The 17,285-nt window shown below is 36.3% G+C and overlaps 1 protein-coding gene across 2 annotated transcripts in view; it reads right to left on the minus strand.

Moving 5' to 3' along the window:
• Ipo11 (importin 11) overlaps positions 1-17,285 on the minus strand; it is a 191,351-nt gene that overhangs the window by 135,494 nt on the left and 38,572 nt on the right. For both annotated transcript variants that reach the window (XM_005392641.2, XM_013518422.1), the window contains exons 6-7: positions 8,200-8,332; positions 5,027-5,085 (exon numbers count right to left, since the gene is read on the minus strand). In XM_005392641.2, coding sequence (XP_005392698.1) covers positions 5,027-5,085; positions 8,200-8,332 — 192 coding nt within the window. The remainder of the gene's footprint in view (positions 1-5,026; positions 5,086-8,199; positions 8,333-17,285) is intronic.

Genomic DNA, 17,285 nt, shown 5'->3' on the forward strand with positions numbered 1-17,285 from the left:
GAAATACACACAAAATCAATTTAAAAAAAAAAAAAAAATTCCACAAATAGCATTTTGCAGTAAGTACTGAATAAATGAGTGGTACCAATTATGCAAATCAAAGGTTCTTAAACTTCAACTATTAACCAATCACAATACTAGTCCAATTATTAAAATATAAGATGACCAAATGCATATTTTTGTTAATCTTCATAATACAACAAAACACATAGGGGCTGGGGATTTAGCTCAGCAGCACAGCACGTGCCTGGCAAGCACAAGGTCATGAGTTCAATTCCTGGTACTGGAAGAAAACAAAAAACCAGAACACATAAAAAAGAATGTTACCAAATTTATTCAATAATTTTTTTGTGTATGGTACATCTTAAAACATTCAACATACAATGCAACGTGACACTCTGGACAGTATTAGCTACTCTTTTTCTGAATTCTTTTTCCATTTGTCTTTCTTTGAACAACACATTTTGCACTGTCATGTTAAATCTTTCCTTTTTTTCTGTGGGTGATATAATTTCAATAAAATTGCCACTAAACATAATGGTGAAGATGTCAGAGATAGACATCCTGCTTGGTGTTTTGTTATCCCACATTTTTCAATTATTTGGTCTATTAGATCTAATCTAAATTATTAATTAATTTAACCACTTGTTTTGAATAAATAACAAATGAGTCATACTGTTTGGTCCAGAAGGTGCATAAATATTTTATAATAATATTTTTCACTGGTTTTTTGATTATAAGATAGCTTGTTAGATATTGGTCAGCTCTGTCAATCACCACTTACAGAATTACTATAATCACTGACCACTACTATAATTTTTTGTTTCATTTCTTCTTTCAAGTTCTATCATTCCTGTATTATGAAAAGGTGACAATAAGGGGGTGTCTTTTTTGTCATTCCATTTCATAACAGAGACTTTTCCTCTCTGGTATGCTAACATTTCTTTTAGTTTTTCCTTTTTAACATATCCCTTTTCCAGTTTTTCTTTTGCAGATCTTTTGGCATTTCCTATTCCTTCTAAGTGTCCCAAATGTGTCTGTTTTGTTTTGTAAAAGAATATCACCTAGTTCTGGAGAAGTATAAAAATTATATCTAATGTTCTTATGATAAGAGTTTTTATAGACTATAGCACAAAGTTATAGGTTATTTTTCACATATAAACACAAATTAGTGAAAGAAAATAATCAGAGCATTATTAGATTTGAAAAGAAACAAACATCAAAGGCAAACACAATACTCAGTAAAAAAGTATACAAAAATAGTCAACAATAAACAAATAAAACAAATAAATAGACATATGACTGTATCTCCTGCAAACACGAATCAACTGGTTGAAATAATACCTGCTTGAGCAAAGCCTGGGACAGCCAGTATGTACACAAAAGCACTCAGGGTAAACTGTTAAGCGGTTAACGAGATCAGTCCCAACAGAAAAGACAAGCATTACCAAGTATCAATTGGTCTAATGAACCATTATTTTTTATTATGTATTTTTAAAGACCTGTTAAGAATAATTTACAGAAGTGAATATAAAATGATAGTGACAAAAACTAATAATAATTTAAATAAAGCAGACATCACGGTATCCATAAGTTTAGGCATATAAACATCATAAAATGTCACAAGCCATGTTTGCAAATAGGATCAGGAATGTTTTATCACAAAGTCCTGGATGATGAAGATTTTCCCGAGGAATGATTAACTCTAGAACGCCTTATTTCCTCTCTGTCCTGAGAAATACAGGTAATTCACCAATTCTTCAGTTTGAGAAACTGAAGTAGAATATCATCATCTGAAGACAGCTAACTAACCCTAAGTAATTTAACTAATGTTATACAATAAAACAAAAACTCAAATTAACCATTGAATTGTAATTCACAGAGCACTTTAATTATTTGCCAAGCTCATTACAGAAATCATTATCTCCCTTAATCATCACAACATCCAGTGAGGTAGGTTATGATTATCTCATCTCCAAAGTACCAAAAAGGAAACTGAGTATCAAGGAGAATAAGTAAATAACCCAAAACCACACTATTCGAGAAAGGCCAATTGAAGACTCAATTTCAAATGAGCCTGCCTCCTGAGCCCAGACTCTTACCACTATATGTTCTCTTTAGCATAAGTTCTATGTTATTTTAAAATTTTTTATATTTGAAAAACTATTCTTCATTTGTTAAACTCAGCCTCATTCCAAACAGTCAATATATCTTAAATGTTACAGTAAGGCATTACACATAGCTGAGAAAAGGTTGACATACAATTTGAAACAGAAGACTCAAGAGAAAGCCAAAAGTTCACAAAATTCTGACTGAGCATATGTCTGTAACCCCAGCACCCAGGGTGAGGCCTCCTATGAGCATAGGGACTGCTATGAGTTCAAGAACAACCTGGGCTACACAGAGTTCACAGTCAGCCTGAACTACGCAGTGGGACCCTGTCTCAAACAATAAATAAATAAACTAAAATTCTGATTGACAGTATGCACTGAAAACCACTATTCCACTTTACAGAAATATAAATCAATTGGTTTTCTCTGAAGAAAAAAAAAGAAAAACAAAATCACTGCTTCAAATAATATTAGTTTATGATGTTCAATAATATCACATACAATTCCTGAGACTTCCGACATACTGCTTTTACTCACCATACATGCACTCATTCAACAAGCAATTACTGAGCATTTATACTGAAAAGATCGTTCCAAGCTCAGGAATGAACAGAAAGTAAAAACATCCCTATCTTTACAGAATTTACATTACTACTAAGCCACTGTCAAACTGATTCCTAGAAAAGCATTTTTTGGCAATATGGAAACAAAAATGTATCAGTGTTTAAAACTGAAGTTGATGTATCTTCTGGAAATTTGGATATTATGCATTAATATTATACATATACATACACTTCAATCCAACATTTCTTTTTACCTAAGTATCCAGTTATAATTTTAAAAATACATGAAACAAGCTCCCAAGTGTCTATTCTAGTATCTTTCATCTACAGTCAAAAACTGAAAACAACCTGAAAAATCCATTTATAGATGATTAGGCTAGTAAAGTATTACAATCTTATGTTTTTAGAAACATTACTTTAGAAACATTCTACACTGACAGTAATCTTACAGATATTAAAAAAATATGAAAAATAACAGTATAAATGACATGGGTGAACTATCCATAATATATTTCTTTTTTTTTTTTTCCAGTACCGAGAAACAAACTCATGACCTCACACTTGCCAGGCAGGCACTGTACCACTGAGCTAAATCCCCAGCCCAATAATATATTTAGTTTCTTAAAAAAATTTTTTAAGTGAGTAAAGCAGCATATGAATATGGCCCCATTAATATAGAGTAAGAAAGTATCTAGAGGAATATACAAAAGATGTTTTAAAGAATACCTAAATAAATAAATTTAGCAGTGTCTCTGGATAGTGCAAGTGTAAAAGATTTATGTTTCTTTTTTCTTCCTTTTTAAAAAATAAACACATGAACCTTTTAAAAACAAAATGCAAATCACACTATGATACATACTGAGTTTTAAACTTTTAACAGTAAAACCACTGCTCAGTCAATATCTTACCACTCAAAAGGACAAAAAAAAAAAAAGGCCAGACATGGTGGCACATGCCTGTAATCCCAGCACTTGGGAGGCTGAGACAGTTCAAGGCCAGCCAGAGCTACAAAGTGAGCTCAAGACCAGCCTGAACTGCCTAGTGAGACCAAGCTCATTACAGAATGTCTCAAAAAGACAAAAAAGAAAAAAAATATTAAAAATTTACAAATGTACAAAATATATATATATACCTTACCAATATATAAAATATATTTTTAAAAAAATTTTAGAGGTGAACCAGTATTGATACATACCTAATAATCCCAGCTCTCACGAAAGTTGAGGCAGGAGGATCACAATTTCTAGCCCACCCTGAACAACATAGCAAGATACTTTCCCTTTGAAAAAGCCCCAAAACCAGACTAGATGCATTTTTACCTCCATTGCTAGGTAGCCCCTAAGGAAACCCACAGAAAGCAACACTTTAGCTGAGCAAAGCTCATTGCAAAAACCATATGCATCTTCTTATAAGTCCCATTTCATTTCAGCAGGAAAAAAAATGCAGCTATGTAATTTGCATTGAAGAATGTATACGGTTATATATCAACAACAATTAAACATCACAATTTCTTCTGGGCTTAAAAATAGGTTTTTTCCCATATATATGTGTATATATATAAATATGCATATATATATATGCACATATATATATATACACACACACATACACATATATATATATATTTTTTTTTTAATTTACTGCAGTGCTGGAGATCAGCACTACCACTGAACTGTATCTGCAGCCATTACAGTTTTTTTCCAGCCCTTACGTTTATTTTTCAAACTGCATGAAGTATATGTATTAATGTTGATCAGGAGAAACATTCATTTTTAATACTTAAAAATAAGTAAATGAAAATACCAAGGATATAAATAACTATTACAAACTAATAGAAGTTGCTTTAATTTAAATTAACATTGTCGGTTTATTAGGGTAGCTTGAAAAATATACTGGGCCTATTTTCTCTCCTTTATACAATATCCACTTTGATACAGTGAAAACAAACCAGAATTCTAAAGTTCACTATAACATAAACAGGATGGTAAAAAGCTTCCTTAAAAAGGTTACTTAGTAAAAAATATTTTAAATTAATGCCAGATTTAAGAAGTAAACATTCACTTATCCCAGCACTCAGGAGGCTGAGGCAGGACGATCGTTGAGAGTTCAAGATTAGCTTGGGCTACAAAGTGAGCTCAAGCCCAGCCTGAACTGCATAGTGGGACCCTGTCTCAAAAAGACCAAAAAAAAAAAAAAAAAAAAAAAAGTAGACATTCAAGAAAATACTAAGGCCAGGGATATAGCTCAGTGGTGTAGCAAGCACAAGGTCCTGAGTTCGATTCCCAGTACCAAAAAAGAAAATAGTAAACACTGTCCCAAAGTCACAAAGAATAAATTATTTCTATTACTTACCATCACCTCCATATTCTTGTGAGGTTCCACAAATCCATTAACAGTTAGCTTACGCAGCACTGAAAAGTAAAGGCAAGCTTTACTTGAATCTTATTTCTTCAAATTTTAAGCTACAAAAATTGCAATTTTAATAAGGACTCTGAATAACAAAATGTAAACAAGCTGAAGGTTAATCTATCTTAATACTCTCACTTAAATAGATAAATAAAGGTAACCTTGGGCATTTGATTGCTAGGTTGTGGGAAAGATGGAACAAGAGCCTAGCTCTTCTGAACCACAAAAGCAGTACTGTTAACATTTATTATATTATGTGGCAAAATTCAGTTTAATTTACATAATTGTTAGTACTTTCTACCTACAATACTTAAATTAAAAAGTTATATATTCTACAAATTTTGAAATATGACTAAAAAACTTCATTCAGTTTTAGGTGACATTAATGGAAATACATACAATATCCCCTAAAGAGAATATAAAAATTAAATTCTACTGCCAAACTTGGAATAGACTATAACGCTCAATTGTAAGCATCCCATCTTAAGGATAATTCTGACAAACTTGTGTACATACATAAGTAGGATAACAGATTTGAAGTCAGATTTGAAGTCAAAGCTAGGCTCAACCGTTGCTCCAGGGCTGAGGCAACAGAGTGCTTACCCAATGTGCATAAAGGCCCTTGGTTTGATGCCTAGCACCACACACAAAAATAAATACATAAATCTTTGTTCCACTGTCTACAGCTGTATTACTTTGAGGAACTTTTCCAGATTTCACTTCCTCATCTGTAAAATATGGTTAGTAAATCCTACTTCACAGAGTTATTAAAGGATTCAAGCTGGGTGTGGTGGCACATGCTTGTGATCTCAGCACTTAGAGGCTGAAGAAGGAGGATAGCCCTGAGTTCCAGGCCAACCTGGGCTACACAGTGAGATCAAGGCCAGCCTGAATTGCATAGAGGGACCTTGTCTCAAAAAAAAAGGACCCAGGGGCTGGGAATTTAGCTCAGTGGCATAGCACCTGCCTGGCAAGCGCAGTCATGAGTTCAGTTCCCAGTACCGGGGGAAAAAAAAAAAAAAGAATAATTGTATAACATATATAATGACAACATAAAAGACAAAATTTAAACTAACTTTATTAAATAAATAATAATATCTACATTACTAAAGAATCACCCTTTAGACAGTATTCATGAATTAGTCTAAAGACAATGTATTAAAATTAGGTTTATAAAGTGATTGTCTTTCAGTATGAAATAACCAATTATATATAACTCAGAAAGTACTATCTCATAATAAAAGAAAATAAGGTTCAACTTGGGTTCCTTGTTCTGGATATATTCTTTCTCACAATAAGACCTTGGTCCACATTACCAGGAAGATCATTTCTTTCTCCCCTCATTGCCTAGTCAACTTCTACTTGTCATTTTAAGATTTCAGCTCAAACATCACTCTCAGGAAGTTTTTTCTGATCATATTGTCAGTTATCACAACATTATAAGGTCCTTGCCACATACACCATTTTACATTTATTTGTGTGGTCAGTTTTTGTATACCTGCCCCAGTGCCAAGCACCTATAGAGTTGTTAAATATATTCATGGATGCATCCACGTCCAATAAATACTAAATGCACATAGGTATAAATTCAAATAAAGATTACATGTTACAAAAATTTTAAACGAAACCTATAAATCCAGCCCTTTGAGAATGAGGCAGAGGGATCTAAAGTTCAAGTTCCACCTAGGCAACTTAATGAGACACTATCTCTCAAAACAGAAAGGGCTAGGGGTATGAGTACAAAAAGCTCTGGGTTCACCCCCTACTACCAAAAACAAAACAAAATAAAACAACAAAAAACCCTAGTCCTAAGTATTTCTTCATTCCAGAAATTTACAAGGGTAAGATTTTCCAGAACAGGATCCCTTTAAAAATCTAACATGTACTTAAGACCCTGGGATGGAGATATACTGAAAAGCATAAAGCAAGCTTAGATAGAGTAAAAGTTAAACTCTTTTTTGTCAGAAGTAGGCTCTGAAATCATCAAGGCAAGAAAAACCTACAATCAAAAGAACTCAAAAATCCCTTATTTGTTCAATAGAGCATTACATAAATGATTTTGTATATACAGCCTTATATCAGCCTTATTCTCCTATTTCTGAGAAAACTTTTCTAAAGCATTTAAATTTCTTTCTTGAAGATGGTAACAACACTATCTCTACTCATTAGTATAACACCCAAATAATGGGTTTATCAATGGTCCTTTAAAATTATTCATACATTTGTTCACAGGCTAAAACAAAAATGTGCTAACAGTTTGGGAGATGCACAACCACTGTTTAATACAAGTGATCTATTAGGATAGTGCCAAAAGTGTACAGTTGGGATTCCAATATATAGGGTATAATAAATGAACATGTAAGTAACACTAAGAAAATTAAAAGTGAGTAGGAGTAAGAGAAACAGGTTGCATGTGATAAAACAAAGAGGAAAAACCAAAGCAAAACAAAATTACAACAGAAAAAAAAAATAGAATTAAAAAAAAAAAATTACAACAGAAGAGTCATAGCAACTGCAAAAGGGGAGGCAATGGAATAGAGGGAAAAAGGAATGAAACAAATGTATGTTTATTGGGGGAAAAAAGTCTGGAACATATTTAACAAGATAAATAACAACCCAGAGACAGTGAAATGGAAATCATCTTGTGCGAACATTTACAGACTGCAGCCTATCAATCACCTCCTTAAACTCAGAGAACTCTGAGGCATATATCAATGATGGAGCTGCTCAGGGAAAAGAGGACTTAAAGATCAAGCTCAACCAAAGCCTCCCCTCCAAGACTGGAGGACTGTAAGGGAGACAAAGCAAATGTATGGGGCCCACAATGAGAAAAGTAAACTACAAACAAGAAGGAGAGGCATGTGAAAGGAATATGTTGAGAGTCAGGTCATAGTAATATGAATCTAACATCTCCACTTCCACTGACTCTTTGTGCTTTCCTAAGTCAGAGTAGAGGAAGAGCAATTCCCACAAAAGAAAACCAACCAATAAGCCCAAAACCCTCACAGAGAAATTAATCCTTTATTTTCCTAGTGCAATCAGGAACATAAAATCCATCCAGAAGGTAACTATTCTGAGGCACATCCTTTCAAAAATAAATATATCAAGTTTAACAGTACCTTTTAATGACAGTAGAGTTCGTTCTAGTGAGCTAAGAACTGCAACTTCATTGCCAGAAGAAACCTGTTGCAGGAATGTGTCTGTATGATGATTCCATAGAGAACAGGCAAAAGTATAAATTCCAGAAGCTAACTGCAAAGATATAGCAATAAAATTATTCAAAACATATTAATTTAATAAGCTAAAACTACAAAGTAATACATTTTTGTCTTACAATTTAGCATACATTTTCAGTGAGATTTAAAGTAATCACAGTTTTTATGACAATGCTTCATATATATTTAGTCACAATGCAGAGTAATAAGCATACTCTATACTCTACACCAGTGGTGGCAAACCTCTGGCATGCAGGCTGCAGTGGGCATACAGAACCCTCTCTGTTGGCCCATGAGCCAAGTTGCTTCACCATCACCCCGTCAGCCCAGCGTTGGACAGTGCACATAAGGACTATGCCCACGCTGGGAAAGGAGTAGCAGTGCCAGGTGATAACTTCCCAAGTCAAAACTCATCCCAGCATTCACATGGCACTTAATCTCTAAAAGGTTCACCATCACTGCTCTATACCTTCTGTTGCTCTAAACACACATACGCACGCACTCTTGAAGTACTAATTTCTTTAAACAATACTTAGCCGAATGTCTGCATTTCAGTCTGAGCTTTTTCTACTTTTATTCTCCCTATGTCTTAGTTCCTTTTCTCCTTGCTGAGACAAAACATCTGACACCCAAAGTTAAAGGAGGAAAAGCTTATTTAGCTCACATTTCAGTTCATAATCAGATGGGTACAAGGCAGGGTGGCACATGGCAGAGGGCAACAGTTCATGGCAGCAGAAGACAGCAAAAACAAGCAAGGGAAAAGAGAGACAAGCCTCTTTCTGTCCCTTATATTATATCCAGTCTACCAGGATTAAGGCAGTACCAATCCAATCAGTGGACTGATCCAGCAATCACTCACCATTAATCCCAGCACCCTTAATCCTAGCATTGAACCATGAATCAATCCTAAACTCTAGATTCAGCTACCTCTGAAAAAGCCCCATCTAAAAGTCCCCAAGGCTTTGAGGGGACATCTAGACACAAAGCCTAACATTCTGCCCTTGGCCCCACAAAGACTCATGCACATCCCTCTATGTAAAAGGCCTTTAGTCCATCTCCAAAGGTTGCCAATCCTGACAGTTTCAGCATTACTGAAAAGTCCAAGTCCAAAGTCTCCTCTGAGATTTAAGGTAAACTCTTATCTGTGAGCCCCTGTACAACTGAAAGAAAGTTAAACAATTCCAACATGCAGTGGCACAAAACAGACATTTCCATTCCAAAAGTTTCAAATGGGGATACAAAGGAAGGGGACCAAAGCAAGTGCAAAATCCAAAAGGGCAAATATTAAGTCCTATAGTTCCATATGCAGCATCCAAGGCAATCTGAGGCAAGATGTAAACTGGGCTTGGGTGGCTCCACCCCTACGGCACTTCTGATGGTTGTAGCTCTCATGGCTTTTTTCCAAAGCTGGCTCTGTTCCCTTCTTGCAGTTTTCCTCAGATAATCCACATTGCTGGCTTCTCCTCTGGAGTCTCCACTGCACCTTTGGCTTCACACACACAGCTTCATACACTGCCCTCTCAGGGGCACACTGCCTGGCCTCTTAGGCCTTCTTCTGAAATCTGTATGGAAGCCTTCCTGACCCCACAACTCTTCCATTCTGAATGCACCTAAAACCAGCACCACCTGGATGATGCCAAGGTCTGCTGCCAGCTGGAGCAGTAGCCAGGCTTCCCTCTCTCTTGGTTGTAGAAGCTGAGTGCCTGGATCGATGGGCACTCTGAATCCAATTCCAAGGAACAAATTCTCTATGCAGCCACCATTCTAGAACATGATGCTGTGGCATTCTTCTCAAAACAGCAGTCACTTTTGCAATTTTGAGGATGTAAAGGGTAGAAACCTGCTGCTTCTTGTGGTGCTCTCGGGCCATCTTTTCTATTCTCCTGTTCCTTCTCACCAATCAAGATCTCGCTTTATCTTTGCAGTCCACAGCTTTACAGGGTTTCTTTCCTGGCCAAACTCACAACATTTTAAATCATTCTGCTGGGCGCTCTGCTCTTAATTCTCAACACAAATCTGGCTAAAAGCCCCCAAAAGTAGCCATACCACCATCTCAACATTAGATTGCTTTGAAATTTCTTCTGTCAGATTAGTCTGCTGCCCTTAATCTCTGTCTCAGGCAAAGTCTTTGGACATGAGCCAAATGCAGACAAACTTTCTGCCAAAGCATAACACACATCATCTGGAATCCAATGGCCCATAGAGTACCCTTCCCAGCAGAAACTTCCTGAGCCTGGTATTTACCAGCAGTGTTTCTATCAGCCTTCTGGTCTACTGAGCTCTGACCAGACATTCTCATCAGGTATAGCCTAAGCTGTTTCAAATCTACTTTTCCAGGCAACATCTCCAAACCTTTCCTAACTCTTCCCCTTCCCACAGGCCAATTCCAAATGCTCTTAAGCCACATGGTCAGGTATAGTCACAGCAACCACTGTACTTTTCTGGTACCATATTCTGTCTTGGAGACTTTGCTCTCATTGCTGAGACATAATACCTGACACCCAAAGTTAAAGGAGGAAAGCTTTATTTAGCTCTTAGTTTGTAGAGGTTTCAATCCATAATTGGCTGGCTCCAAGGCAAGTTGGCTTGGTAGAGAGACACTGCAGAGGAGAAATAGCTCATGGCAGCAGAAGACAGGTAAAGTAGAAAGAGGTGACAGTTCTTTCTGTATAAGTACCATGCACTAACCAACTGTGCCACTGGAGCTCCAACCACAGCTCTTTCTATTCCTCATATCTTACCCAAACTACTTAAAGTGAGTACCACCCACACCCTTAATCCTAGTGCCCTTGAGCCTAGCATTGCACCATGAACAAATTCCAGTATCACCCACCATACTCTAGATTCAACCACCTCTGAAAAAGCCCCACCTATGACTACATGAGAGTTTAGGGGGACACCTAAACACGAGCCATAACACTATGTAATACAGATTGCATGGTGAATATTTAAATTTTAAAAATTGTATTACAGTGAAAGATACATTACCATTAATGCTACTCAAAATACCACCCCTTGCCACAAACACACTTTTCATAATATTCTGGCCACTTTCTAAAGTAGTTCTAGAAATGGTCTTCACATATGAGGTCACACTTATGAGGTATGATCAAAAGTATGGTGAATGCTGCTGATAAGTGCCACCCAAAGGAAAGGCAGGTTTATAAAAGCATTACGATGCGTCCTCCTCCACTTTATTCACTGGATCTAGTTCCATTTAACTTCTGGCTCTTCCCTAAAGTCAAAATGAAAGGTTAATTTCTTGGATTGACATAGGACATAGAGGCAGCCACTACAGGGCAACTAGAGACATGTATGAAAAAGGATTTCCAGAACCCCTTCATGAGTTCAAAGAATGATAGGATAAATGTATTAAAAGCAAAGGAGAGTACTATGAGCACGATTAATGGCAATGTGTCTTTTACTGTAGTAAATATTTTTTAATTTAAACATTCACCATATTTTTCAATCACATCTGTAGCTTCTTATTTCCCAAAACTACTGTCAGCCAAAAAAAGTGAAAGACTAGAAACAGATTTAAGACAAAAAAGGGTGTGAATTCTATAAAAGGTTACATTTCAAACTAAAGTTTATTACTGTAGCAAATATTTCAACCAAAAACAATGAAATGTATAGTGCTGTGTATAATTTTAGATCAATTTTATACTTAAGTATTTATATGGTAAATAAAATCCAAAGGATTTCATAAGCAAATTTCAAGGACAAAAAAATACCCACTGAGCTAGTCTCCTGCTTACAACAAAATGCCAACTTGAATTATTTAAAGCCCCTCTGTATTTGCTCCTTAAAGTCACCTACTTAATATTAACTTCTACATATACATTCTATTAAACTCTTCTAAAGAATGGCATTTATATAAAAATTTGGGGGACAATGTTATATGAAATCATTTGAATTCTTTTAAAAAGTATTATCACGCTGAGGATATGGTGATTTCTCAGCATGCTGAAGGACTGAGGTTGATTCCCAGCACCAAACTAAATACTAAATTAAATTAAATTAAAACAAAATAAAAATATTTGATCCCCAATACTGAAATATAAACAGTATTTAAGTAACGATGCCATCTATGATAATAACATTAACAATGAATAATACCAGACATTTACTGAATCCTACTCTATACTAGACACTTAGTGCTTTAGCTATAACAATTAATCATTATAATCTAAAAAAATGGATATTATTATTCCCCTTTTAAATTAAGAAAACCGAGGCATCAAGAAATGCAAATCAAACCAATACTAAAATTTCACCTTACTCCACTAAGAATGGCCATTTTCAAGGACTCAAAACACAATAAATGCTGGCAAGGTTCTGGGGAAAAGCAATTTTTATACACTGTTGATGGGAATATAAACTAGTACGACCACTTTGAAAATCAGTATCAGATTTCTCAAAGAACTAAAATAAGAAATTCTATTTGACCCAGCTATCTGTCTCCTGGGTATTCTCCCAAAGAACTAAAATCATCCTAGAGTGATACATGCATATCCGGGTTTATTGCAGTACAACTCACAATAACTAAATCATGGAAACATGCTATATGCCCATTAACAGATGAATGGATAAAGAAAATGTAGTACATATACAGAGAAGATAAGTTTTAGTTATTGGTAGGAAAATAGATCTTGAGACCATAATGCTAGGTGAAATAAGTCAGTCACAAAAGGTTAAATATCGCATAGTCTCTCTAATGTGAGATACCAAATGCAAATAATTTAAAGAGCAAAATGATTAGTCATGTTAAAAAATAGGAAGGTAGACTGCAGAGATGGGAAGAGGATCTAGGGAAGGAGAGTGAGAAAAAAGCACAGGTGGCAAGTGGAGGGAAGTAAAAATGATCAAGATGTGATAGATACCAAACTCCACCCTGAAAGTAATCACTAGGTATCACAAACATGTACTAAAAAAAAGAAAACTAAGGCCAAAAAATAAAGGCTGAGTAAACTTAAGTCCATTTCATATTCCAAGTAGTTATAGAGCTAATTACCTAGGGGAGGACATCGGTATCTATTAAAGGACATCCAGCATCTATTAAAGTCCCAATTCAAGGTATTTTTAGCTAGCCTATAAGGAAATCTCCACAAATAGGGATGATTAACTGTGATTTGGAACCAATGCACCACCCTCTGACAAGAGCCTCTCTCCTAGAACAAACAGTATTTGGGTTCACTAAATCCTCTTCCTAAACAGCCTTCACTTTTTGGACTTCTCTTTAAGCATCTTCTGTGTTTGCATGACCCAATTTTAGCAAGAAATTTGCTAAGGTACTATGTCAAGAATTCTTCATGAAGCTGGCCATGGTGCTGCACACCTATAATCCAAGCACACGGGAGGCTGAGGCAGGTGGAGCACGAGTTCAAGGCCAGCTAGGATACATAAGTGAGTTCAAGGCCAGTGTGAACTACACCAGGAGATCCTGTCTCAAAAAAATAAAAAAGGAATCCACCATGGACACAGTATCTAATTACTTTCTAATCTAATCAGGTTCTCATAAGCGTAATCCACCAGAGGTCATCTGATCACTCTGGGGCTGCCTTCAGCAAGAATTCTATCAGGTGGTTTAGCTAGAAACTTCTATTATTTCCTCCTAGCATATTTTTGTTGTTGTTGTTTCTTTTTTTATTAGTACCTGTATATGTTCGTGATACCTAATAATTACTATCCTCTTCAGGAACTGGTACATATACATATCACATCTTAATCATTTTTACTTCCCCTTCCCATACTTCCCTCTCCTCCATCTCTTGTCCTCTTAGTAAATTTCCACCCAGTGACCTTGTACTCTGCTTTGGCTGTAAATTCTCACTTTTGACATATTCAGAGTTGTGCCCAACTTTCCTCCCCTACTGCAAAACTCCACTGTAGTAGTATCCACTGAATAAAATTGGCCTTACCATCGGTAACCAGTGTTTGATTGGGGCATGGGGAGTGTCTCCCTATGTAGTCCAGGCTGGCCCTGAACTCACAGTCCTCCCTCAACCTCGCAAGTGCTGGAACTACAAGCATGTGTGACCACACCCAGTCAAATAATTTTTTCTTTAATACTTTTCAGCCTAAATGTAAAACTGAGAAACAGATGAAGAAAACAATCACTGGAATAAAGGAGGGGGATAAAACACTGTAAGCTATCATATATCTACAAGCTATGTATATCCTATCTGCTCCAGAAAACATCAACTGGTATATGCTGACAGAAGGCCCAAATAGGAAAGACAAAGTAATAAAGCAAGCAAGTAGGAAGAACAAAAATACGTTTTCTATATTTTCTTCCAAACAATGTGGAGGGGGAATATTCAGTGAGATAACAGACAAATACTATTTAATAAAATACTTCAGGCACTGATTAACGGAAACCTCAAATACTTGCATTTTGTATTTCTAAACGAGATGAAACAGTGCCACCCACTGACTGCATAGTAAAATTTACCAAGAAACACAGGCTTGACTCTATAAAAAGCAAGCCACTACAGCAAGTTTTATTTTCCTAGCACTTCAAGCATTCTTAAGCATCATTAGCCTAGGAACCACTGCCCTCATAATTTTCCCTTACGAAAAGTTATCACCAAAACAATTTCAAATCAGTCATGCAACCCACTCCTGACACCAACGCAACAAACAGACACTAAAACCTACATTTTTTTGTTTTCTTTTTCTTTTTTGAGGCAGGGTCTCACTAGGTAGCCCAGGTTGGCCTCGAATTCACAGCAATCCTACTGCCTCAGCCTCCCTGAGTGCTGAAATTATAGGCGTGCACCATCATGCCCAGCCTAAAATCTGCTTTAGCCTAAACCTGAAGAGCAAGGAGAAGATGGAATATTCTACAAGACAAATGACTGTTTCTGCAAGTCAACAGCACAAAGAAAAAGGACATAAATACTATTCTAAAGTAAAAGAGTCTAAAACACAATCAAATGCAATATAACCACCATATTCCTCTTTTCCTAGCTCTAACTACTTGTAAACATGTATTTAAGAACAATGTAGAAAATTGGATTGTTGCCTGCAGAGGCCATAACCAGAGAGGAACAGGTTGTGGCAGATGTTACTTTAAACTATTTATTACTTGAAGTATTTCCAGAATGTGACTTTATAAATAAATAATCATCAGCAAAAAAAAGAAAAGAAAATTGGATAAAAATATTAAAAGACTAGATAAAAGTATTAAAACGTTACTATCTTTACTTTCCTTAGGCGCAACAAGTGACTGCTTACATTAAAAAGTAAAACAGCAAATGACATGATTAAAATTTGATTAAATACTATTCAAAAAGTACCTTTTTACAGAGTAATATGGAAGAACCGCAATATATGTGAATCTTTAAATTACTTTAAAGTACCTGACAGGAAAAGTGATAAAGCCAAATAGTAAAGTTTTGGCAGCTACATCTAAATGACAGTTATACGGCAGTTCCTCCTCTACTTTAGTTTTCTGTATGTTTTAAATTTTTCATTAAAAATTTTTCAGTAACACCTGACTTTCACAACAGCCAAAAAGGCAGTTACCTCAATAATAATTTTTTTCTTTAATACAAAGTTTAAATATAAATTTGCTTTCCACTTAACCACGACATATACTACATATCAAACTATCAAAGAGTGTCAGGCAAAAGCTTTAGTAAGTAAAATAACTACCTCAAAAGCAATTTCAAAATTGCTGATGTTTCTCAGCTATTTATCTGCTATCAATGCAGGATATTCTCAGACATGTTACATCTACTTTTATATAAAGTAAAAATACAGTTCAGTATAGCCCATCTTTCAGGTCCCTACAGTCACAAAACTGTTTATAAGAGCATAAACAATGCTTTCATGTATAGAACCTATCAATTTCATATACAATTAGGAGATAAAACTACTGTCCTCCCCATCTGGAACCCCACCTTTATTCACAGCTGTTATCTCAGGCATCTAATAAAGTGACTGGAACAGAGTAGGAACCCAAATATTTGTAACTGGAAGAGATGAATGTGTGTATAAAAAAAAAGCATAAATTAGCATTGCTTCAAAAGCAACTACACAGACTTTGGTTATAAAGTTTTAAGATTCTTATTCAAGTCTTTTTCCTATGATTCAAATAAATAAGAGTCCGGACAGGATACATGTAGCAGACTGACAACTAGGGAGGGGGAGGGGGTCAACTTGCAACACCCAGCTGAACTTAATAAGCGTGGTGCTGGGTGTGGGTGGCCCACCTGAGGATTGTTGCCAGCAGCATAAGAGGCAGAACTAGAGAAGAAAGGCTGTTGGGAGCTGGTAGAAACTGTAAGGAGCTGTTGGTTCTCTTGAAGCAGCTCATCATGCTGACTTTCCTGATGAACTTGGCTGTTTTCATCCTCCAAGGAGCTCAGGACCTTGCTGGCACTGAGAATAGCTTCAGTTCACTTTGGGGGAGCTCTGGTCCTCATTTTGAGCATGGCTTCCTGGCACCGGAGGGGAAGATGGTGCATTGCCAATCTTCTGGAGAAGCCTGCTGCGTCAGCTTTCCTAATGGGAACTCAGCTGTCTTCAGCATTGGAAGAGCTCAGGACCTCACTGTTTCTGAGGATGGCTGTGGTACTTCTGGGGGGAGCTTTGGTTCTTATTTTGAGCGTCGCTTCCTGGCTCCAGTGTAGATCCCTCAGCCTGCTAGCACAGATCCTTCATCTTGCTCACACAGATTTTCTGGATTCTACCACTGACCTTTGGGCCTTCCCAGTGCAGATCCATGAAGCAGGCCTGCGTGACACACTGTCATGGCTCTGGGTCTCCAGGTGGATTTGTGGGAGGCATCATTATGGGGTCTAGGTCTTCAGTTGGACTCCTGCAGGACGTTATCACGGGATCCAGGCCCTCTGCTGGTTTCTTGGTCTACAGTGTGTGGACAGATTTCCTATACTTACTTGTATATTATTCTTTGGGTGACTATTATAAATAATCTTATAAAATATGTGTTCTGTATTATACTGTTTCCCCTTGCAATAAAC

The sequence above is a fragment of the Chinchilla lanigera genome, unplaced genomic scaffold (genome assembly GCF_000276665.1).
Source record: "Chinchilla lanigera isolate Chin_1 unplaced genomic scaffold, ChiLan1.0 scaffold00045, whole genome shotgun sequence".
Lineage (NCBI taxonomy): Eukaryota > Metazoa > Chordata > Mammalia > Rodentia > Chinchillidae > Chinchilla > Chinchilla lanigera.